This window comes from Coregonus clupeaformis, chromosome 24, assembly GCF_020615455.1.
Source record: "Coregonus clupeaformis isolate EN_2021a chromosome 24, ASM2061545v1, whole genome shotgun sequence".
In the NCBI taxonomy this organism is placed as follows: domain Eukaryota; kingdom Metazoa; phylum Chordata; class Actinopteri; order Salmoniformes; family Salmonidae; genus Coregonus; species Coregonus clupeaformis.
The window spans coordinates 52,904,072-52,928,266 of record NC_059215.1 but is presented as its reverse complement, the minus strand read 5'-3'; the positions used below and the strand labels follow the sequence as shown (position 1 = coordinate 52,928,266).

Sequence of the window (24,195 nt, the reverse complement as noted above, 5' to 3'; positions counted from 1 at the left end):
GAACTAAACATCTGGGAAAGGAGAGAGCGGGGCCTCCCTCACCACAACACCCAAATATAACTCTCCCAACTTCCACCTCAGAAACTATAATTGTTGTAAACTACAGCGGTTCAATGTTTTCTAGGAATAGACTAACTTAGTTTATTCAGCTAGCTAACTTGGTACAGTATTCTTCCGTGAAAATCGTCCAGGGCACCTAGTCATAAGACGCTACAGCCAGCTAGCATGCCGGACTCCAACAACACGGTTTAGCACCAATACTCGGCCACAACTGTCACGGATTCAGCCGAGGCTGCTCCTCCTCCTTGCTCGGGCAGGCTTTGGCGTTCGTCGTCCCCGGAGTACTAGCTGCTGCCGATCGATGTTTCGGTGTTTGTCTTGTTTGGTCTTTATTGTTTACACCTGTTTCCCATTATGTTTTATTGTGTTCCCTTTATAACCCTCTGTTTCTCATTGTGTATTGTGCGTTATTGTTTTTGGTCTTCGCGGCAGTTGCCTATGTGTGCGGGTCTTGTTATTTCCCTCGCTGTTCGAGGTTGCCAGTGTACTTTGTTTTGTTGCACTGAATCCAGTAAAGTTTCTGCCAGTAGCTCGGTGTCCTGCTCTTGACTTCGCCTACCGCATACACGTCGTTCTGACAGAATAACGCACCTTTTAGACATGGAGTCAGCAGGAGCGGCGGTGCCAGCTGGATCAATAGAAGAGCGCGTAGGCGAAATGGCGAATCACTGAGACAGGGATACATACGGCCGTCCACTTCCCCTGCGTCCTCGAGTTTCTTTTTTGTGAAGAAGAAAGATGCGGGTTTACGCCCGTGTATTGACTACCGTGGTCTCAATCAGATCACCATCAAATATAGCTATCCTCTCCCTCTGTTGCTAGTATGACGGAGTCATTACACGGGGCGCGATTCTTCACAAAATTGGATCTCAGGAGCGCGTACAACCTAGTGCGCATTAGGGAGGGAGATGAGTGGAAGACAGCATTCAGTACCACCTCGGGTCACTATGAGTAACTCGTCATGCCATACGGGTTAATGAATGCTCCTTCAGTCTTCCAATCGTTTGTGGATGAGATTTTCAGGGACTTACATGGACAGGGTGTAGTGGTGTATATTGATGACATTCTAATATACTCCGCTACCCGCGCAGAGCATGTGTCCCTGGTTCGTCGGGTGCTTGGTAGACTGTTGGAGCATGACCTGTATGCAAAGGCGGGGAAATGTCTGTTCTTCCAGGAGTCCCATCTCCTTCCTGGGACACCGGTTGTCCGCGTCAGGGGTGGAGATGGAGATTGACCGTGTTTCAGCCGTGCGCAATTGGCCGACTCCCTCCACGGTGAAGGAGGTGCAGCGGTTCTTGGGTTTTGCCAATTACTACCGGAGGTTTATCCGGGGCTTTGGGCAGGTAGCAGCTCCCATTACCTCTCTGCTAAAGGGGGGTCCGGTGCGTCTGCAGTGGTCGGCTGAGGCGGATAGGGCTTTTGGGCATCTGAAGGACCTGTTTACCTCGGCTCCGGTGCTGGCGCATCCGGATCCCTCTTTGGCGTTCCAAGTTGAGGTGGATGCGTCCGAGGCTGGGATCGGTGCCCTACTGTCTCAGCGCTCGGGTACGCCACCTAAACTCTGCCCCTGTGCTTTCTTTTCTAAGAAGCTCAGTCCGGCGGAGCGCAATTATGATGTGGGGGACAGGGAGCTGTTGGCTGTGGTGCAAGCCCTGAAGGTGTGGAGGCATTGGCTTGAGGGGGCTAAACACCCTTTTCTCATTTTGACTGACCATCGTAACCTGGAGTACATCCGGGTGGCGAGGAGGCTGAACCCTCGCCAGGCTAGGTGGGCTATGTTTTTCACCCGATTTGTGTTTACGCTCACCTATAGACCAGGGTCACAGAACGCTAAGGCAGATGCCCTGCCCCGACTATTTGACACAGGGGAGAGGTCCATTGAGCCTACTCCCATTCTTCCGGAGTCTTGTCTGGTGGCACCGGTGGTATGGGAGGTTGATGCGGAAATCGAGCGGGCATAACGTACCGATCCTACTCCCCCACAGTGTCCAGAGGGTCGGAAGTACGTGCCGCTCGAGGTTCGTGATCGATTAATATATTGGGCTCACATGTCACCTTCCTCTGGCCATCCTGGTATTGGACGGACAGTGCACTGCCTTAGTGCAAAGTACTGGTGGCCCACTTTGGCTAAGGACGTGAGGGTTTATGTTTCACCCTGCTCGGTGTGCGCTCAGTGTAAGGCGCCTAGACACCTACCCAGAGGGAAATTACAACCCCTACCCGTTCCACAACGACTGTGGTCTCACCTCTCTGTGGATTTCGTCACGGACCTTCCCCCCTCCCAGGGGAATACGACGATCTTGGTCGTTGTGGATCGGTTTTCAAAGGCCTGCCGTCTCATTCCTATGCCAGGTCTCCCTACAGCCCTACAAACTGCTGACACCCTGTTTACACACGTCTTCTGGCACTACGGGGTACCTGAGGATATAGTGTCTGATCGGGGTCCCCAGTTCACCTCTAGAGTCTGGAGGGTGTTTATGGAACGTCTGGGGGTCTCGATTAGCCTTACCTCAGGGTTTCACCCCGAGAGTAACGGGCAGGTGGAGAGAGTGAACCAGGATGTGGGTAGGTTTCTGAGGTCCTATTGCCAGGACCGGCAGGGGGAGTGGTCGGAATATGTCCCCTGGGCTAGGTTAGGTTATCAGCCGGTCCTGGCACCTTGGCATCAGAGCCAGATCGAAGCCCCTGCGGTGGACGAGTGGTTTCGGCGCTCGGAGGAAACCTGGAACGCTGCGCATGTCCATCTACAGCGAGTGATCAGGCAGCAAAAAGCGAGCGCCGATCGCCACCGCAGTGAGGCTCCGGTGTATGCACCGGGAGATCGGGTCTGGCTCTCGACCCGAAACCTGCCCCTTCGCCTGCCCTGCCGGAAGCTGGATCGGCGGTTTGTGGGGCCATTTAAAGTCCTGAGGAGATTGAACGAGGTATGTTATAGGTTACAACTGCCCATTAATTACCGCATTAACCCCTCGTTCCATGTGTCTCTCCTCAGGCCGTTAGTAGCTGGTCCACTCCAGGAGAGTGAGGTACGAGAGGCTCCTCCGCCTCCGCTGGACATCGAGGGGGCTCCGGCGTACTCAGTCCGTTCCATCTTGGATTCGAGGCGTCGGATGGGGGGCCTGCAGTATCTCGTGGAGTGGGAGGGGTACGGTCCGGAGGAACGGTGCTGGGTCCCTAGGAGGGACATCCTAGATCCCTCCATGTTGAGGGATTTCCACCGGAGTCATCTGACTCGCCCTGCTCCGTGTCCTCCTGGCCGTCCCCGAGGCCGGGGTCGGCACACGGCAGGAGCCGCGGGTCAAGGGGGGGGGGTACTGTCACGGATTCAGCCGAGGCTGCTCCTCCTCCTTGCTCGGGCAGGCTTCGGCGTTCGTCGCCCCCGGAGTACTAGCTGCTGCCGATCGATGTTTCTGTGTTTGTCTTGTTTGGTCTTTATTGTTTACACCTGTTTCTCATTATGTTTTATTGTGTTCCCTTTATAACCCTCTGTTTCTCATTGTGTATTGTGCGTTATTGTTTTTGGTCTTCGCGGCAGTTGCCTATGTGTGCGGGTCTTGTTATTTCCCTCGCTGTTCGAGGTTGCCAGTGTACTTTGTTTTGTTGCACTGAATCCAGTAAAGTTTCTGCCAGTAGCTCGGTGTCCTGCTCTTGACTTTGCCTACCGCATACACGTCGTTCTGACAACAACAAACCACCAGTGTGTCAACACGCCAAGCAGATCGTTCGTGTCCGTGTCTAACGTTGTGGGTTAGTCCCGACAGCTTGAGCGAGTCCGTCGTCAACTTATTCAGCCAGTTAGTTAGCTAGAATAGTTAGCATACTAGCTAGCCATTGCTTTCAGACAAAGAAGAAACCTCTCCTTTCACGGCACAAACACACAGAGAGAGCTAAGCTAACGTTAACTAGTCACCCATGTCCCGAATTCCTTGAACGACTCTGGCTACCAATATGTAAAAACAAAACACAAATGTAGGTTATGACTTACCCCTAGCAGCTACTGTTAGCTAGCCAAGTGCAAAGCTAGCCACTGAATTGACTCAGCCAGTTCGCGTCTGTTCGCTAGGTCGTTCCAGCTATTGTTTACTAGTAGCTATCCAGGTAGCAACAAGCTAGCTAAATTTCAAGCACAGTAGCCACTTATTACCTAACGTTAACGGTTCAGACAATGAGGTTAGAAAACCGCTGAATGGTAGGCAATTATTGTATGTAATTATTGTAGGCAGCCAGCTGGCGTAATTACAGGCACTCTCAGGTGTGAAACAACTATACCGTTGCTAATAGTTGCCAGTAGCTACCCGCCAGCTAGTCCAGGTAGTGGGTTAGCTAGCTAGCTTCGTGCTTCACCGGGCTCAGCCGAATACAATACTAACCTACAATAATTACATACAACAACCCACGATAACTACCTACAATACCTAACTACAATCTAAATACATAGTTTAAGCTTTACTCGACAAAGCCCAAACTATGTATAAAGCCAAGCTTACCCGACTACCTCACCCGACAACCTCCTCCTGCTACAACATTCAGTGTTCCTCATGTTACTATTCCTTGTGTTAAAATCTACATCGTTGGGAAGGGCTTGTAAGTCTACACCTGTTGTATTCGGCGCATGTGACAAATACAATTTGATTTGATTCTAACCTCCACTCTAACCCCCACTATCTACAGGGAAACAGACAGCCTTCAGACTAGCAGGACCTCTCACCTCCTGCAGTGACACCAAGCCTCCAGTCTCAGGTGACCTGACATCCTGGTGCATTAGTGTCTATAGACAACTAGAGATATATAGAGATATATCTCTCTGGTATTTACCTGGCAACAACCACAGTGTTCAGTACGGTTGTGTAAAGTATGGGAATGTTTATGTATGGTTATGCAGAGAGACAGAGAGAAGTGCGGACAGCGATGAGGAATCCCTTCAAACTCCCAGAAGGCAACATCTTCCTCCTGAGAAACAAGGAGAATGAACAGAGGAAGCTGGTGAAGAAACCATGTTGTGTCGTCTATAGTGTTTGAACATTCTCTGTTTGACTCTATCAGGGTTTGACTGCACTCATGATCATTTTCCACTGTGACTGTGGACCTGACCATAATATTTGACCAAACTCTGTTCCTCAGTGCAATATTTCAACATGCCATTCTTGACCATTCTCAATTGTGTACTGAACCATAGGAGCACCAGCGGCAGCAGATACTGAAGGTCCATGAGAAGTCCACCTACGCTGGGAGGATACAAGCCAAGCAGGCTAACCTGAGGCAGGAGCTGAGGCAGGGGCAGGATGAGATGTACCCCACCTCCAGCAGCAAGGCTGTGTCCACCCTCAGGGATGATCCGGCATGGAGGAAAGCTGCCATCCTGAGTGAGTGTCCATCAGGCATTTCATGACCACCAGAGCCATTTATTTAGAGAGTTCGGCCAACTTTTAGAACAGCGGCCATGTTAGCACCTTTGAGCATTCCATTCATTCTCAGTATTTGGAATCTTGTACATAGCATTGTTTAAAATTCAGAACATTCTGTGAACTGCTTTTGGTCAATATTGCCCATGGGGAGCTAATATGGCTGCCATGGAATGTAGGTAATGTAAATGCATCATATTGCAGAAACCTCAATGTCCAAACTATCTAATACATGGCTCTGATGACCACTATACTATGATGTTTCTCTGGGACTTTTTACTGTCGTCTCAGAGGGGCGAATCCTAACTTCCACTGAAGTCAAATCTTCACTTATTCTCCCATTGACATCAATGCACGACTAAGTGAAAATTCGACTTGGAAGTGGAAGCTAGGATTCGCCCAGAGACATTGAGGATAAGTTGATAACTTGACAAGTTATTGAATCTGACTATTGACGATAATGAAATTATGTATGCTCTGTTGTTTTGCAAGACCAAATCAAATCATCAAATCATATTAAGCTTTATTTATACAGCACATTTCAGACATGGAATGCAACGCAATGTGCTTCACAGAAAAAACCCAAATAAAAAAACAATGAAAATAAAAACTGAAATATTTACTAGACAACAAACATAAGAGGATAGAAAACAAAAGAATAACAATAAAAACTGAATGTCTAAAAAGCACCCTGAGGAAAAGCAAAGCTACAAAGGTGTGTTTTAAGATCTCTTTTAAATATGTCCACAGATTCGGCCCCCCTCAGGTTCTCTGGCAGGCTATTCCAGAGGCTGGGGGCATAATAACTACAGGCTGACTCTTCATGCCTCTTGGTCCTAGGCTTTGGGATATTTAAAAGGCCAGTGCCACAGGACCTGAGGGACCTACTGGGTACATAACTCAAAAGCATGTCTGACATGTATTGGGGTGCACAATCGTGGATTGATTTAAAAACCAATAGAAGAATCTTAAAATTAATTCTAAAACTCACAGGCAGCCAGTGCAGAGACTTTAAAACTGGCGTAATGTGTGCTCTCCATCTGGTCTTGGTCAGTACCCGTGCTGCAGCATTCTGTATGTTTTGCAGTTGACCAATTGCTTTCTTCAGTAGCCCAGACAGGAGACCATTACAGTAGTCAAGCCTGCTTGTAATAAAAGCATGGATGAGTCTCTCTGTATCAGCCCAAGAGAGAAACGGACGCAGGTGGTAAAAAGCTATTTTGGTCACATTCCTAATGTGTGATTTCGAAATTGAGTTCAGAATCTAAAATGACACCTAGGTTTTTTACCTGGTGTTTTATCTTTATTGCCATTGAATTAAAATGTGAAGTCAGATTCTCGCTCTGTGCTTTGGCTCCAACAATAAATACCTTGGTCTTGTCTTGATTTAGCTGGAGGGAGTTGTGAGCCATCCAGGGATAGACAGAGGCATAGTTGACAGGCTGCAGAAAATGGCTACAATATTGCAAAGGAGATCGGAATGAAATGAACTAAACATCTGGGAAAGGAGAGAGCGGGGCCTCCCTCACCACAACACCCAAATATAACTCTCCCAACTTCCACCTCAGAAACTATAATTGTTGTAAACTACAGCTGTTCAATGTTTTCTAGGAATAGACTAACTTAGTTTATTCAGCTAGCTAACTTGGTACAGTATTCTTCCGTGAAAATCGTCCAGGGCACCTAGTCATAAGACGCTACAGCCAGCTAGCATGCCGGACTCCAACAACACGGTTTAGCACCAATACTCGGCCACAACAGTCACGGATTCAGCCGAGGCTGCTCCTCCTCCTTGCTCGGGCAGGCTTTGGCATTCGTCGTCCCCGGAGTACTAGCTGCTGCCGATCGATGTTTCGGTGTTTGTCTTGTTTGGTCTTTATTGTTTACACCTGTTTCCCATTATGTTTTATTGTGTTCCCTTTATAACCCTCTGTTTCTCATTGTGTATTGTGCGTTATTGTTTTTGGTCTTCGCGGCAGTTGCCTATGTGTGCGGGTCTTGTTATTTCCCTCACTGTTCGAGGTTGCCAGTGTACTTTGTTTTGTTGCACTGAATCCAGTAAAGTTTCTGCCAGTAGCTCGGTGTCCTGCTCTTGACTTTGCCTACCGCATACACGTCGTTCTGACAACAACAAACCACCAGTGTGTCAACACGCCAAGCAGATCGTTCGTGTCCGTGTCTAACGTTGTGGGTTAGTCCCGACAGCTTGAGCGAGTCCGTCGTCAACTTATTCAGCCAGTTAGTTAGCTAGAATAGTTAGCATACTAGCTAGCCATTGCTTTCAGACAAAGAAGAAACCCCTCCTTTCACGGCACAAACACACAGAGAGAGCCAAGCTAACGTTAACTAGTCACCCATGTCCCGAATTCCTTGAACGACTCTGGCTACCAATATGTATAAACAAAACACAAATGTAGGTTATGACTTACCCCTAGCAGCTACTGTTAGCTAGCCAAGTGCAAAGCTAGCCACTGAATTGACTCAGCCAGTTTGCGTCTGTTCGCTAGGTCGTTCCAGCTATTGTTTACTAGTAGCTATCCAGGTAGCAACAAGCTAGCTAAATTTCAAGCACAGTAGCCACTTACTACCTAACGTTAACGGTTCAGACAATGAGGTTAGAAAACCGCTGAATGGTAGGCAATTATTGTATGTAATTATTGTAGGCAGCCAGCTGGCGTAATTACAGGCACTCTCAGGTGTGAAACAACTATACCGTTGCTAATAGTTGCCAGTAGCTACCCGCCAGCTAGTCCAGGTAGTGGGTTAGCTAGCTAGCTTCGTGCTTCACCGGGCTCAGCCGAATACAATACTAACCTACAATAATTACATACAACCCACGATAACTACCTACAATACCTAACTACAATCTAAATACATAGTTTAAGCTTTACTCGACAAAGCCCAAACTATGTATAAAGCCAAGCTTACCCGACGACCTCACCCGACAACCTCCTCCTGCTACAACATTCAGTGTTCCTCGTGTTACTATTCCTTGTGTTAAAATCTACATCGTTGGGAAGGGCTTGTAAGCAAGAATTTCACGGTAAAGTCTACACCTGTTGTATTCGGCGCATGTGACAAATAACATTTGATTTGATTCTAACCTCCACTCTAACCCCCACTATCTACAGGGAAACAGACAGCCTTCAGACTAGCAGGACCTCTCACCTCCTGCAGTGACACCAAGCCTCCAGTCTCAGGTGACCTGACATCCTGGTGCATTAGTGTCTATAGACAACTAGAGATATATAGAGATATATCTCTCTGGTATTTACCTGGCAACAACCACAGTGTTCAGTACGGTTGTGTAAAGTATGGGAATGTTTATGTATGGTTATGCAGAGAGACAGAGAGAAGTGCGGACAGCGATGAGGAACCCCTCCAAACTCCCAGCAGACAACATCTTCCTCCTGAGAAACAAGGAGAATGAACAGAGGAAGCTGGTGAAGAAGCCATGTTGTGTCGTCTATAGTGTTTGAACATTCTCTGTTTGACTCTATCAGGGTTTGACTGCACTCATGATCATTTTCCACTGTGACTGTGGACCTGACCATAATATTTGACCAAACTCTGTTCCTCAGTGCAATATTTCAACATGCCATTCTTGACCATTCTCAATTGTGTACTGAACCATAGGAGCACCAGCGGCAGCAGATACTGAAGGACCATGAGAAGTCCACCTACGCTGGGAGGATACAAGCCAAGCAGGCTAACCTGAGGCAGGAGCTGAGGCAGGGGCAGGATGAGATGTACCCCACCTCCAGCAGCAAGGCTGTGTCCACCCTCAGGGATGATCCGGCATGGAGGAAAGCTGCCGTCCTGAGTGAGTGTCCATCAGGCATTTCATGACCACCAGAGCCATTTATTTAGAGAGTTCGGCCAACTTTTAGAACAGCGGCCATGTTAGCACCTTTGAGCATTCCATTCATTCTCAGTATTTGGAATCTTGTACATAGCATTGTTCAAAATTCAGAACATTCTGTGAACTGCTTTTGGTCAATTTTGCCCATGGGGAGCTAATATGGCTGCCATGGAATGTAGGTAATGTAAATGCATCATATTGCAGAAACCTCAATGTCCAAACTATCTAATACATGGCTCTGATGACCACTATACTATGATGTTTCTCTGGGACTTTTTACTGTCGTCTCAGAGGGGCGAATCCTAACTTCCACTGAAGTCAAATCTTCACTTATTCTCCCATTGACATCAATGCACGACTAAGTGAAAATTCGACTTGGAAGTGGAAGCTAGGATTCGCCCCAGAGACATTGAGGATAAGTTGATAACTTGACAAGTTATTGAATCTGACTATTGACGCATAATGAAATTATGTATGCTCTGTTGTTTTGCAAGACCAAATCAAATCATCAAATCATATTAAACTTTATTTATACAGCACATTTCAGACATGGAATGCAACGCAATGTGCTTCACAGAAAAAACCCGAATAAAAAAACAATGAAAATAAAAACTGAAATATTTACTAGACAACAAACATAAGAGGATAGAAAACAAAAGAATAACAATAAAAACTGAATGTCTAAAAAGCACCCTGAGGAAAAGCAAAGCTACAAAGGTGTGTTTTAAGATCTCTTTTAAATATGTCCACAGATTCGGCCCCCCTCAGGTTCTCTGGCAGGCTATTCCAGAGGCTGGGGGCATAATAACTACAGGCTGACTCTTCATGCCTCTTGGTCCTAGGCTTTGGGATATTTAAAAGGCCAGTGCCACAGGACCTGAGGGACCTACTGGGTACATAACTCAAAAGCATGTCTGACATGTATTGGGGTGCACAATCGTGGATTGATTTAAAAACCAATAGAAGAATCTTAAAATTAATTCTAAAACTCACAGGCAGCCTTTGCAGAGACTTTAAAACTGGCGTAATGTGTGCTCTCCATCTGGTCTTGGTCAGTACCCGTGCTGCAGCATTCTGTATGTTTTGCAGTTGACCAATTGCTTTCTTCAGTAGCCCAGACAGGAGACCATTACAGTAGTCAAGCCTGCTTGTAATAAAAGCATGGATGAGTCTCTCTGTATCAGCCCGAGAGAGAAACGGACGCAGGTGGTAAAAAGCTATTTTGGTCACATTCCTAATGTGTGATTTCGAAATTGAGTTCAGAATCTAAAATGACACCTAGGTTTTTTACCTGGTGTTTTATCTTTATTGCCATTGAATTAAAATGTGAAGTCAGATTCTCGCTCTGTGCTTTGGCTCCAACAATAAATACCATGGTCTTGTCTTGATTTAGCTGGAGGGAGTTGTGAGCCATCCAAGTATTTAAATCACTAATACAGTCTAATAATTTATCCGTGGAGCTAAAATTCTCTGGTGACACAGAAATGTAAAGTTGTGTATTGTCTACGTAGCAGTGAAAATCAATGCTGTGCTTTCTGATAACGCTGCCAAGGGCTAACATATACACTATAAACTGAACAGTACCGGACCCAAAATCAAAGGTTGTGGAACGCCACGTGATATATATTTGCTCTGAGTTATGTTCACCGGGGGTGACAAAAAACTCTCGACCAGTTAAATAGGTCCTAAACCAATTTAGAACTGGACCAGAGAGGCCAACCCACTTCTCCAGTCTGTCCAGAAGGACATCATGATCAACAGTGTCGAACGCAGCACTTCAATCCAAGAGTACAAGGACAGAGAGCTGTTGGCGTCTGTGTTGGCTCTAAGATCATTTACCACTTTAACTAAGCCCGTCTGGCATTTCTAATTGCCTTATACATGCCAAGTTGCTCTCTCAGAATATCATAACGGACCTGCAACTTTGACTTTCTCCACTTCCATTCTGAAATGTCTCTTTAATTGATACGTTTCCTCACTCATCAGGATTACTTAGCTACTGCTGTTTTTCAAGACAAAAAAGTGTTTTGTGTTACTGTTATGATGCTCTAGAGAGAACGTGCCCTCTCATATTGGACCCGCTCTCCTAATCCTAATCCTAATTCTAATCCTAGCCATTTAGAGAAGAGAACGAAGACAGTCCTGTATTAAAAGTCAACGGATTTCATATGTATTCCCTCTCCTGTCTTTGCCTCAAAGTATTTGAGTTAGCATTAAAGTATTTAAGTTAGCATTAAAGTATTTCAGTTAGCCTAAAAGTATTTAAGTTAGCATTAAAGTATTTCAGTTAGCCTCAAAGTATTTGAGTCAGCATAAAAGTATTTGAGTTAGCATTAAAGTATTTGAGCTAGCATTAAAGTATTTGAGTTAGTGTTGAAGTATTTGAGTTAGTGTTGAAGTATTTGAGTTAGTGTTGAAGTATTTGAGTTAGTGTTGAAGTATTTGAGTTAGCATTAAAGGATTTGAGTTAGTGTTGAAGTATTTGAGTTAGTGTTGAAGTATTTGAGTTAGCATAAAAGTTCTGTCCAGATGACTGATCCTAAAAGAACAGGCAGTAATCAATGAGAGTTTGTTCCCTCATCAGATTCCAATGACAGGGAGAATATTAGTGAGTACATCACCAAGAAGAGAGAGATGTTTCTCACTGAGGTAAGAAATTACATAATGCTTAGTACTGTTTCAAACCCATCATACACCAAACCAATCCCAGTCCAGTTATGTATGATATCTGTCTCTCACTCACAAAACCCAAAAGACACATCAATGCCCTTACAGAAGTTAACACAGCATTATTGTTTTCACTACTGGAGTATATAATTTCTAACCCTTCAAACCACAAGGCTTCTTAGCTTCAGAGTTAATAACAACAACAAAAGCTGCTTTATACGTAAATCAGTTCGGAGATGAGGTAAGTGGAAAAACAGAAAGGCATGATTGCTGTTATTGGTAACACAGCGCATGGCTTGGTTCAGCTTCGTGTGCGTCTCCTTTTTGCTCGAAGGCTCAGTTTATATTTGCCCAAAGTTTCCCTGAGCTAAGCTTGTCTGACCTATTACCCAAGCTCCGACAAAACCCGCATTGTTCCATTAAAAACACACATTTTCGCCCCTTATTTCTTTCCACAGCCTCATAAAAATATGTTTTAAAAAATTACATCAGGATATGCTTGTTGTTGTCCAGTCCTAACCATTACAGAGAAAGTAAATAGGTAAATGAATATGAAAACACTTTGAGGCAGTAGCTTACTTGAAAGGCATCAATCCCCAGGTTTCGAGCTGCATGTCTAATAGGTCCCCTGGCGTCACATTTCACCCTCTCAAGTCCCAGAGCCACAGACATTAACATTTCCTGAGATGACTCACTCTCCAGGCCAGACAAACCTCCAGACACTTCCTTCACTGAGGACTCTGTTTGCCTCAAGGGAACTTGTAGTTCCTCAGTGCAAATTGCAATTATCTCTTCAATGTGACCTTTCCTGTTGTCTTTCCATTGCTACACCAACACAACAGTAAAACCTCTCCGTCTCGGTTCTTACTTTGACCTGTTCTCTGTTTTGAACGCAAAGTCTCTCCTCTCCTTCCTTCCTGTGGTCACTGACCTCTAACCCTCTCTCCCCAGTACTCCCTGGCTGTGAAGAGGGAGGTGATTCACAAGATGGCCGAGGTTGCCACCAAAGAGGAGAACAGGATGCAGCAGGCAGAGACATTTCTAGACGAGGACACAGCCATGTTTGACGGGTTCCTCGAGGAGAATGACAAGAACTCCGTGGAGGCAATCAAAGGGTACCAGACTACAGTCCACTCCACTGTTTCTACAAAGCAGTTTTCATATTATGTGATTTCACAGTGTTTTTTTTGTTTTGTTTTTATATAAGTGGATAGTTATGGGTATAATGATTATTATGAATAGTAACAATAAGATACTTTTTTGAATGACTGAACTAACAAGAAGACTGTATTTCCCTCTTCATCTTCTTTCCTGTTGACTGTTGTAGTGCTGAACACGAGACCAAAGCCAAACTGGAGAAGGTTGCAGAGATCAAGAGGATCTCAGGCAAAATGCTGGCAGTGAAAAGGTAGTATGACAGACAGTAAATTATCCTTTATTTTACTATGTATGAGTTATGCATAAGTTCACATACTCTGTGCGATGGCTTCTGGATGTGTGCCATTGTTTGTGGTTGGTGTGAGCTTTACAAATGTTACTGCGTACATGCAATTGAGCATGATGGCACATGTTCATACGTGTACACAGTGACATTGTCAAGAACGAGGAGATCCTGAAGGAGTTCACCCTGTACAATGGCTTCCTGCTGAAGCTGTCCCCTAAAGACTGGCAGGAAAGACAGAAGGCTCGCAGGGCCATGGTGGACAAGATCAAAGCTGCCATCAAGGAGAGGGAGGCTCAGCGAGCCGAGCCAGTCAAACCCGGCAGACGTATGTCAATTACAGTAGTCGTCACATCATATCACATCCAGTCACATTTGACAGACTGTGATTATGGTATCCACTTGGTCTGGTTCATTAGAGATCTGTGTTCTCTCTGTTCAGGCAGAGTGAATATGGCCAGGGACCTGCCTCCTGTGTGTGACCCCAGGACTCCCCAGAGACAGAGTATGATGAGAACCAAAGAGAGCATCAAGCGGTGAGTGGAGCCCCAGGACAGGATCATTACTCCAGAGCAGGGCTCTCCAATCTTGTTCCTGGAGAGCTATCCTCCTGTTCCCTACAACCCCAGTTGTACCTAACCTGATTCAGTTCATCAACCAGTTAATTATTAGAATTAGGTGCCCTAGATTAGGGTTGGCGTGAAAACCTACAAGACGGTAGCTCTCTAGGAACAGGGTTGGAGTGAACCTACAGGATGGTAGCTCTCCAGGAACAGGGCTGTTCTAAAGTGTGTTGCTGAGATAAGATGTCTCTGTTGCACCATTTAACTGTATCCATGTCACAGGAGGTTGGTGGCACCTTAATTGGGGAGAACGGGCTCGTGGTAATGACTGGAGCGGAATAAGTGGAATGGTATCAAATACAGCAAACACATGGCTTCCATGTGTTTGATGCCATTCCATTAACGCCGTTCCAGCCATTATTATGAGCCGTCCTCCCCTCAGCAGCCTCCACTTTTTTATTTTATTTTTTATTTCACCTTTATTTAACCAGGTAAACCAGTTGAGAACAAGTTCTCATTTACAACTGCGACCTGGCCAAGATAAAGCATAGCAGTGCGATAAAAACAACAACACAGAGTTACATATGGGGTAAAACAAAACAAAAATCAAAAAAATACAACAGAAATACAATTAATATACAGTGTGCAAATTTAGCAAGTTATGGAGGTAAGGCAATAAAATAGGCTATAGTGCAAAATAATTACAATTTAGTATTAACACTGGAATGATGTGCAAGAGATGATGTGCAAATAGAGATACTGGGGTACAGATGAGCAAAATAAATAACAATATAGGGATGAGGTAGTTGGGCGGGCTAATTTCAGATGGGCTGTGTACAGGTGCAGTGATCGGTAAGGTGCTCTGACAACTGATGCCTAAAGTTAGTGAGGGAGATAAGCGTCTCCAGCTTCAGAGATTTTTGCAGTTTGTTCCAGTCATTGGCAGCAGAGAACTGGAAGGAATTGCGGCCAAAGGAGGTGTTGGCTTTGGGGATGACCAGTGAGATATACCCGCTGGAGCGCAGACTACGGGTGGGTGTTGCTATGGTGACCAATGAGCTAAGATAAGGCGGGGATTTGCCTAGCAGTGATTTATAGATGGCCTGGAGCCAGTGGGTTTGGCGACGAATATGTAGTGAGGACCAGCCAACAAGAGCGTACAGGTCACAGTGGTGGGTATTATATGGGGCTTTGGAGACAAAACGGATGGCACTGTGATAGACAACATCCAATTTGCTGAGTAGAGTGTTGGAGGCTATTTTGTAAATGACATCGCCGAAGTCAAGGATCGGTAGGATAGTCAGTTTTACAAGGGCATGTTTGGCAGCATGAGTGAAGGAGGCTTTGTTGCGAAATAGGAAACCGATTCTAGATTTAACTTTGGATTGGAGATTCTTAATGTGAGTCTGGAAGGAGAGTTTACAGTCTAACCAGACACCTAGATATTTGTAGTTGTCCACGTACTCTAGGTCAGACCCGTCTAGAGTAGTGATTCTAGTCGGGTGGGCGGGTGCAAGCAGCGTTCGGTTGAAGAGCATGCATTTTGTTTTACTAGTGTTTAAGAGCAGTTGGAGGCTACTGAAGGAGTGTTGTATGGAATTGAAGCTCGTTTGGAGGTTTGTTAACACAGTGTCCAATGAAGGGCCAGATGTATACAAAATGGTGTCGTCTGCGTAGAGGTGGATCTGAGAGTCACCAGCAGCAAGAGCGACGTCATTGATATACACAGAGAAAAGAGTTGGCCCAAGAATTGAACCCTGTGGCACCCCCATAGAGACTGCCATAGGTCCAGACAACAGGCCCTCCGATTTGACACATTGAACTCTATCTGAGAAGTAGTTGGTGAACCAGGCGAGGCAGTCATTAGAGAAACCAAGGCTATTTAGTCTGCCAATAAGAATGCGGTGGTTGACAGAGTCGAAAGCCTTGGCCAGGTCAATGAAAACGGCTGCACAGTACTGTCTATTATCGATCGCGGTTATAATATCATTTAGGACCTTGAGCGTGGCTGAAGTGCACCCATGACCAGCTCGAAAACCGGATTGCATAGCAGAGAAGGTACGGTGGGATTCGAAATGGTTGGTGATCTGTTTGTTGACTTGGCTTTCAAAAACTTTTGAAAGGCAGGGCAGGATGGATATGGGTCTGTAACAGTTTGGATCTAGAGTGTCACCCCCTTTGAAGAGGGGGATGACCGCGGCAGCTTTCCAATCTCTGGGGATCTCAGACGTTACGAAAGAGAGGTTGAACAGGCTAGTAATAGGGGTTGCGACAATTTCGGCGGCTAGTTTTAGAAAGAAAGGGTCCAGATTGTCTAGTCCAGATGATTTGTAGGGGTCCAGATTTTGCAGCACTGATGTCCTTATGTTGGTTGTGTTTTAGGTTGTGTTTTAGGAAGAAGGTTACAGTACCGGTGGATGAGAGCAAACTGCCTGAATATGAGGTCAGATACGTTTTATGCAATATCAGTCACCTGGTCTCACAGTAGCCTCAACGTTGACCTAAGTAAGGGTTGACTGTTGAACCTGTGTGTATGCACTACCCCACAGGAACCGGAACTGTACTTCACTGACCCTCAGCAGCTGTTGGACCTGCTGGCAGACCTGGAGAAGCAGAACCTGATCCTGATCCAGAACTCCAGAGAGACAGAGGAGACCATGGAGGAGTTCAACCACACTATGGACAACACCCTCAAAAAGATGTTAGAGAGCCGAACCACTTTATGTCTTGTCCTCACATCTACATAGTGGCAATAGTGATTTAACTACCTGTATTCAAACTGCCATTACCTGTGTGTAGCATAATGTGTTGTTGTGTTGTGCATTCTCCCATTCTTACAAGAATAATCTTCCAAGAACACCTGAAGGAGTATACTGTGAAGAATGCATGACTGCAAAGCATTCAAAATTGGTCAAATTTGAAACATCCTTTGTGTGTATCCAGGGACCAGGAGACAGAGCAGCTGACCCAGCAGATAGACGTAATTGTCCATGCCATCCAGAGAGAGAAGGACATGGCTGCAGAGCTGGAGCTCAAATCACGACTCTTCTCCTTTGGGAAATACAAGGCAGACGACCAGGTAAACATGAACTGTTCACAGACAAACAGCACACACAACCGCTTGCATTCATATGTACACACACATACCGTACACAGAGTGAAACCTACAGGGGCAAGGTCACCATACAGTCCTAATCTAGGGCAAATTAGGTACAGTGCGAGTGTGAGGCAGCTCACCCTCACTGACTGACTCCCATTAACCCTCTGTACAGGATGTGATGCTGGAGGCCCTGGGCAGGAAGGTGGCCGAGGTGTACAGGAGCTACGTGGGGAAGAGTGGGGCCAACCTGACCATGCTGCAGATGCTGACCAACATTGAGGGCCGCATGGGGGAGCTGCTGGAGAACATGGAGCTGGTTCCGAAGGACCGCATGCACATGGCCGAGAGGGCCAGGGAGAAGGAGAGGAGACGCAGGTGGGTCAACAACAGTTAGCTAACATATCAGTAGTCAGTCAGTTAGCTAACATATCAGTAGTCAGTCAGTTAGCTAACATATCAGGGGTCAGTCAGTTAGCTAACATATCAGTAGTCAGTCAGTTAGCTAACATATCAGGGGTCAGTCAGTTAGCTAACATATCAGTAGTCAGTCAGTTAGCTAACATATCAGGGGTCAGTCAGTTAGCTAACATATCAGTAGTCAGTCAGTTAGCTAACATATCAGGGGTCAGTCAGTTAGCTAACATATCAGGGGTCAGTCAGTTAGCTAACATATCAGTAGTCAGTCAGTTAGCTAACATATCAGTAGTCAGTCAGTTAGCTAACATATCAGGGGTCAGTCAGTTAGCTAACATATCAGGGGTCAGTCAGTTAGCTAACATATCAGTAGTCAGTCAGTTAGCTAACATATCAGGGGTCAGTCAGTTAGCTAAAATATCAGTAGTCAGTCAGTTAGCTAACATATCAGGGGTCAGTCAGTTAGCTAACATATCAGTAGTCAGTCAGTTAGCTAACATATCAGGGGCCAGTCAGTTAGCTAACATATCAGGGGTTAGTCATATAGCTAACATACACTACATGACCAAAAGCATGTGAACACCTGCTCGTCGAACATCTCATTCCAAAATCATGGGCATTAATATGGAGTTGGTCCCCCCTTTGCTGCTATAACAGCCTCCACTCTTCTGGGAAGGCTTTCCACTAGATGTTGGAACATTGCTGCTGGGACTTGCTTCCATTCAGTCACAAGAGCATTAGTGAGGTCGGGCACAGATGTTGGCCGATTAGGACTGGGTCGTAGTCGGCGTTCCAATTCATCCCAAAGGTGTTCCATGGGGTTGAGGTCAGGGCTCTGTGCAGGCCAGTCAAGTTATTCCACCCAGATCTCAACAAACCGTTTCTGTATGGACCTCGCTTTGTGCACGGGGATATTGTCATGCTGAAACAGGAAAGGGCCTTCCCCAAAACTGTTGCCACAAAGTTGGAAGCACAGAATCATCTAGGATGTCATTGTATGCTGTAGCGTTAAGATTTGTAGGAGCGAGCTATTTGACTCACTGTCTGTAGGAGCGAGCTATTTGACTCACTGTCTGTAGGAGCGAGCTATTTGATTCACTGTCTGTAGGAGTGAATGGGGTGGTGTACCTAAGAAACTGTATGTGTCTGTGTTTCCAGGCTAAGGGAGGAGAAGGTTTGTGTGCAGAAGATGCAGCAAGAGGAGCGCCTGCGTAAAGCCCTGGCGAGAGCTCAGAGAGACACCAAGAGACCTGTGAGTGACAACACAGACAACACACTAAATGTTGGTCACAGACCTTACAAAAGAAAGCATCATACATGACAAACCTTACCGGATATCGGTGTATAGATATATCGACACAGACACTAATGTGAATTTTGTGATTTCAGACTGGGAAGAAGCTGATGCCTCGCTCACTACCTCCGGTGACTGAGCGGTTGGTGAACAATGATGATGGAGACATTGACATGGAGATGGAGAAACAGCTCTACTTCTTCACCTGAACCCACTATCCCCTCCAGCCTACACCATGGCCCCTGATAGATCTTCAGTAGTTGATGTTTTCTAAATGTGTTCTGTAGGCCCTTGTTAAATCCAAATTAAATTGTCGGTATGTGCAGATTATTCTTTGGAGAGTTGATACTTTGCCAGTCCATTTTTCACTACCACAAGATGGCAACAAGATGGCACCAAGATCAAGAGTACGTAGAGGCTAAGGAAGAAGACGTCATGAACGGTCCTGTAAACTGAAAGTACAGACCTCCAGAAATACTGAACACAAATACTACCACACACTTTGGGACTCTGTTTTAAAAGTGCTTTAATGTCACCTGATGCGTTCACATAAAGCTGAGTTAGGCCGGGATTCAATCCAATAATATGTTATAGGCATTGCAATCCAAGACATATGTTATATGCATTGCGGCTTTTAAAGGCAATTTCCGATTGTGCCGACATATGCAGCGTTTACTGTGAATGGGGATCTCTGCAAATGTGGGAACATTTCCTTTAAAAACCGCAATGCATAAAATCCCACGATCGGCTTGAATCCCAACCTTAGGTATCTGAAGTCAAAAACCACTGGAATGGGTTTCAAGGCATACATACTGTGTGAATTTCAACACCTTAACCAGACCGCCAACTCACAGACATGATAGGTTTACTAAAAGGTTTATTTTATGTGCATTAATTTAGCGTTTTGCATTACTAAGGGCTCTCTCTTTCCACCGACAGTTTACACTCAAATAAGTTTGGATTGGGAGTTCCCTCCCACCTTCTGTAGCCTATAAACGTGTAATAATCGCAAAAAAAAATCAAGATGATGTAACCATATCCAATATGGTAAACTAAGGTTATTCACATGAGTTGGCTGTCCTTGGTTGAATTACATTTGATAATAACAGAACCGGAAATGGATAAATGCACGATCCATTTGACACAAACAACAACTGATTACTATAGGTTTACGTTTACATTCATAACACATAAAAATGTGACGACACCCTCATAGAAAAAGTAAACTTCTACTTCCTAGCATATTAGTGTAACAAACTCATTTGATGTTCATATTTACAATGGATGGACATTCAAATCATATCCGTTGCATTATACATCTGCATAGAGACAACATAGTATTTACATTCATTTATCTATTCACACGTGTTGTTCTAAACACTAACTAAATCCCATGGAATAAAACATTTAGCATTCTCTGTTTGAAGGAAATGCTATAGATCAAAAGGAAAATGTTAAGTAACACAAGTGAAATGCATATTACTCTGAATAAGATATATATATATTTCAGCTGTAGTGGACAGTAACAAAACATCATCATCAAACACCAAGAACAAGGATTGTATATTATAACTCCCAGCATGCTAACTCTCGTCACTGCACAAGACAAGGTCTAATCAAGACACGCACGACTAACTGTGGCACACACACACACACACACAAAGTGAGGGATTGTAAGGCCACACCACAGTCCACATATTCAGTTAACCATTATAGCATGAGCCAGGGTCAACCTAACCTCACCTAATCGTACAGGAGCCAGGGTCAACCTAACCTAATCGTACAGGAGCCAGGGTCAACCTATCCTAACCTCACAGGAGCGTTATCAGCTCAACACATCTACCAGGAAATCACGTCAGTCTGTAACATCCTCATACTGTAGAGTGTATACTACATACATGAGCTCTGAAGAGCCTCAATTAGCAGTGACCACTAGGTGGTAGGTCTGAGCCACTCTACAGAACAGTCAGTTGAAAACATTCTTGAATTATTGCTGTATCTTAGTGATTCATTTGGTTTCCATTCCATCTGATACTGTGCAAATAACATTTAAAGTAGGATACACAGTGTTAACTCAACATTGGCTGTGGTCAACACATACTGGTGTAAAAATGCATTGCTGTATGCATTTCAGGTTGGTGAACATTGAGAGATGTCATTTGGCATATGGGGATACTAGTATCCTGCTAATTTTTTTCAAGCCACTTTTTAATGATGTCACAAAAATGAAATGTATTGATATTGTATAATTGATTGTAATGCTGTAATGCCAGCTCTGATAGAACAAGTCAGAATCATAACCACAGAAATAGAATCAGAATCATAGAAATAGAATCAGAACCAGGGAAACTATGATCAGAACTAAGCCGGGAGCTTCAGGTGGCAACAGGGTTGTTCACTAGTTTACTCCGATTAGGGAAGGGATGGTGGGATTGGAAAGTAATAAAGGGAAATATATTTTTTTAAAGGATATGTGTATATATATATGTATGTATATGTATTTATATGTATGCATGTGTATATGTATGTATGTATGTATGTATGTATGTATGTATGTATGTATGTATGTATGTATGTATGTATATATATATATATATGTATATATATATATATATATATATATATATATATATATATATATTTGCGAGAAAAAAAAACCCATATGGGGTATTGGAAGTGATGCAGACAATTACATTGATGGAAGTTACAATCTATCTGCAATATTAAAGCTGACCCCCCAAAAAAAAACGCTAGCCTGATTTCTACAATGTATTATGACAACAACAAATCCAAGAAATCTCGCCACTCTCTTTCTCCTTTCTTTTCTGACAAACACAGACACAAATAAACTAATCAACCAAACTGCTGGAGCCCTACTGTCACAGCCCTTAACCTCCCCTCCCTCCCAATATCTCCTCAACCTCCCCTCCCTCCCTCCAACCTCCCCTCTATCTCCCGTTCCTCCCTCATTCTCCCCTCCCTCTCTCTCCTCAACCTCCCCTCCCTCCTCGGTCTCGCTCTCTCTCTCTGCAGGAGGGCACTGAGACTGGCATTTCTGTTCCAGCAGGGTGTAATCTGCGCCCAGCATCAGCCCATGCTAGGCAGGATGGGTATGATAGAGAGGGGGGTGAGAAGACTGGCGCTAACGAACATGTGACCTGGGCCCCATGCCTGCCGTGTCAACACTCTCCAGGGCCACATGTTCAGTGGCCAAACGTTGCAGATGGAAAGCCTTGAATAGAGCTGACATGATTGCTTGTTTTACATGTCGGAGAGGCATGTTTGTTCTACATAACATATTTCTATCTGAACGTTCCAAAACGTTGTGTCCTGCTGAACGCGCCCCTAGTTCATGACACAAGACCTGCTTCAGATCAATCAACAACTAAACAAACACATAATAAAGTTCAACTGCGCTCATGTGTTTCTGTGCTTGGTTTTTATAAATCACTCTTTGTGTCATGTTTCGGAGGATGCATGACTCGACCTTTGCCTCCCGAGCCCGTTGGGGAGTTGCAGCGATGAGACAATAAATATTTTTTGTTTTATTATTTGTATTTCTGTTACACTCAGAGAGAGGGAGTGGATACAGTAATGTAAGAAGATTTTGTGTGTATAAAAAAGAGTCACCTCAGGTTAGAGGGTGTGGGTGTGGGGTGAAAGCAATATGTCAAGTTTGTTTACCAAATCAATCAATCATTGATGATCATTGATTGAAGTTTGTTCACCTGTTTTCTCTCCAGTTGATGGCTAAGCTGCTTTGCATTTACAGTGCCTTCAGAAAGTATTCACGCCCCTTGACTTTTTCCAAATGTTGTTGTGTTACAAAGTGGGATTAAAATTGATTTCATCGTAATTGTTTGTCAACAAATTACACAAAATACCCCTCCTCCCCCCATGTTTGTTGATCATTGCTAGACAGCCATTTTCAAGTAATGCCACAGATTTTCAAGCAGATTTAAGTCGAAACTGTAAGTAGGACACTCAGATAAAAATAAGTTATGATGAACTTCACAGGGTGATGAAAGTGCACATGATGAGCTTGATGCTCCTTTCCAATAAATCTCAAGGGGCTAATTCTGGTGACATGATGATCGATGCATGGCTGCCGTTTGACATATAAAAATAATATTGCTCTTATCCATAATAATTTTATAATGTATGTAGCCTACCCACACTGTATCTGCCAGCTGTTGGCCAGAGCACACGTGCCAAGACTTGAGTGGGCACGTTTACTATACAAATTAACAATTTGTGTGACAAATACATTAGTAGAGTTGGAAATGCGATGGAATGAGGGTTTGTATTCTTCATTTGTATATTGGAATTTAACAGCAAAAGTTATTTTTATGTGCACTTCGTCATCACACACAGCCTTTTATCCGCAATAAGTCAGTTTGATGGAAACATCTCTGGTGGGAAAATGCCCTTTCAGAAGGCACTCATATTTACACTGCTCCAAAAAATTAAGGGAACACTAAAATAACACATCCTAGATCTGAATGAATGAAATAATCTTATTAAATACTTTTTTCTTTACATAGTTGAATGTGCTGACAACAAAATCACACAAAAATTATCAATGGAAATCAAATGTATCAACCCATGGAGGTCTGGATTTGGAGTCACACTCAAAATTAAAGTGGAAAACCACTCTACAGGCTGATCCAACTTTGATGTAATGTCCTTAAAACAAGTCAAAATGAGGCTCAGTAGTGTGTGTGGCCTCCACGTGCCTGTATGACCTCCCTACAACGCCTGGGCATGCTCCTGATGAGGTGGCGGATGGTCTCCTGAGGGATCTCCTCCCAGACCTGGACTAAAGCATCCGCCAACTCCTGGACAGTCTGTGGTGCAACGTGGCGTTGGTGGATGGAGCGAGACATGATGTCCCAGATGTGCTCAATTGGATTCAGGTCTGGGGAACGGGCGGGCCAGTCCATAGCATCAATGCCTTCCTCTTGCAGGAACTGCTGACACACTCCAGCCACATGAGGTCTAGCATTGTCTTGCATTAGGAGGAACCCAGGACCAACCGCACCAGCATATGGTCTCACAAGGGGTCTGAGGATCTCATCTCGGTACCTAATGGCATTCAGGCTACCTCTGGCGAGCACATGGAGGGCTGTGCGGCCCCCCAAAGAAATGCCACCCCACACCATGACTGACCCACCGCCAAACCGGTCATGCTGGAGGATGTTGCAGGCAGCAGATCGTCCTCCACGGCGTCTTCAGACTCTGTCACGTCTGTCACATGTGCTCAGTGTGAACCTGCTTTCATCTGTGAAGAGCACAGGGCGCCAGTGGCGAATTTGCCAATCTTGGTGTTCTCTGGCAAATGCCAAACGTCCTGCACAGTGTTGGGCTGTAAGCACAACCCCCACCTGTG

General features: G+C 44.8%; 1 protein-coding gene across 3 annotated transcripts in view; it reads left to right on the top strand.

The window, feature by feature from the left end:
• Positions 1 to 19,136, top strand: part of LOC121537825 (cilia- and flagella-associated protein 100) — a 29,190-nt gene extending 10,054 nt beyond the window's left edge. For all 3 annotated transcript variants that reach the window (XM_041845431.1, XM_041845430.1, XM_041845429.1), the window contains 17 exons: positions 4,735 to 4,803; positions 4,946 to 5,046; positions 5,240 to 5,426; positions 8,597 to 8,665; positions 8,808 to 8,908; positions 9,102 to 9,288; positions 11,912 to 11,976; positions 12,946 to 13,109; positions 13,322 to 13,402; positions 13,582 to 13,763; positions 13,878 to 13,971; positions 16,381 to 16,441; positions 16,548 to 16,699; positions 16,942 to 17,077; positions 17,271 to 17,473; positions 18,671 to 18,764; positions 18,902 to 19,136. In XM_041845431.1, the coding sequence (XP_041701365.1) occupies positions 4,735 to 4,803; positions 4,946 to 5,046; positions 5,240 to 5,426; positions 8,597 to 8,665; positions 8,808 to 8,908; positions 9,102 to 9,288; positions 11,912 to 11,976; positions 12,946 to 13,109; positions 13,322 to 13,402; positions 13,582 to 13,763; positions 13,878 to 13,971; positions 16,381 to 16,441; positions 16,548 to 16,699; positions 16,942 to 17,077; positions 17,271 to 17,473; positions 18,671 to 18,764; positions 18,902 to 19,015 (2,060 nt within the window). In that variant the 3' untranslated portion in view covers positions 19,016 to 19,136. The remainder of the gene's footprint in view (positions 1 to 4,734; positions 4,804 to 4,945; positions 5,047 to 5,239; positions 5,427 to 8,596; positions 8,666 to 8,807; positions 8,909 to 9,101; positions 9,289 to 11,911; positions 11,977 to 12,945; positions 13,110 to 13,321; positions 13,403 to 13,581; positions 13,764 to 13,877; positions 13,972 to 16,380; positions 16,442 to 16,547; positions 16,700 to 16,941; positions 17,078 to 17,270; positions 17,474 to 18,670; positions 18,765 to 18,901) is intronic.
• The last annotated feature ends 5,059 nt before the right edge of the window (positions 19,137 to 24,195 follow it).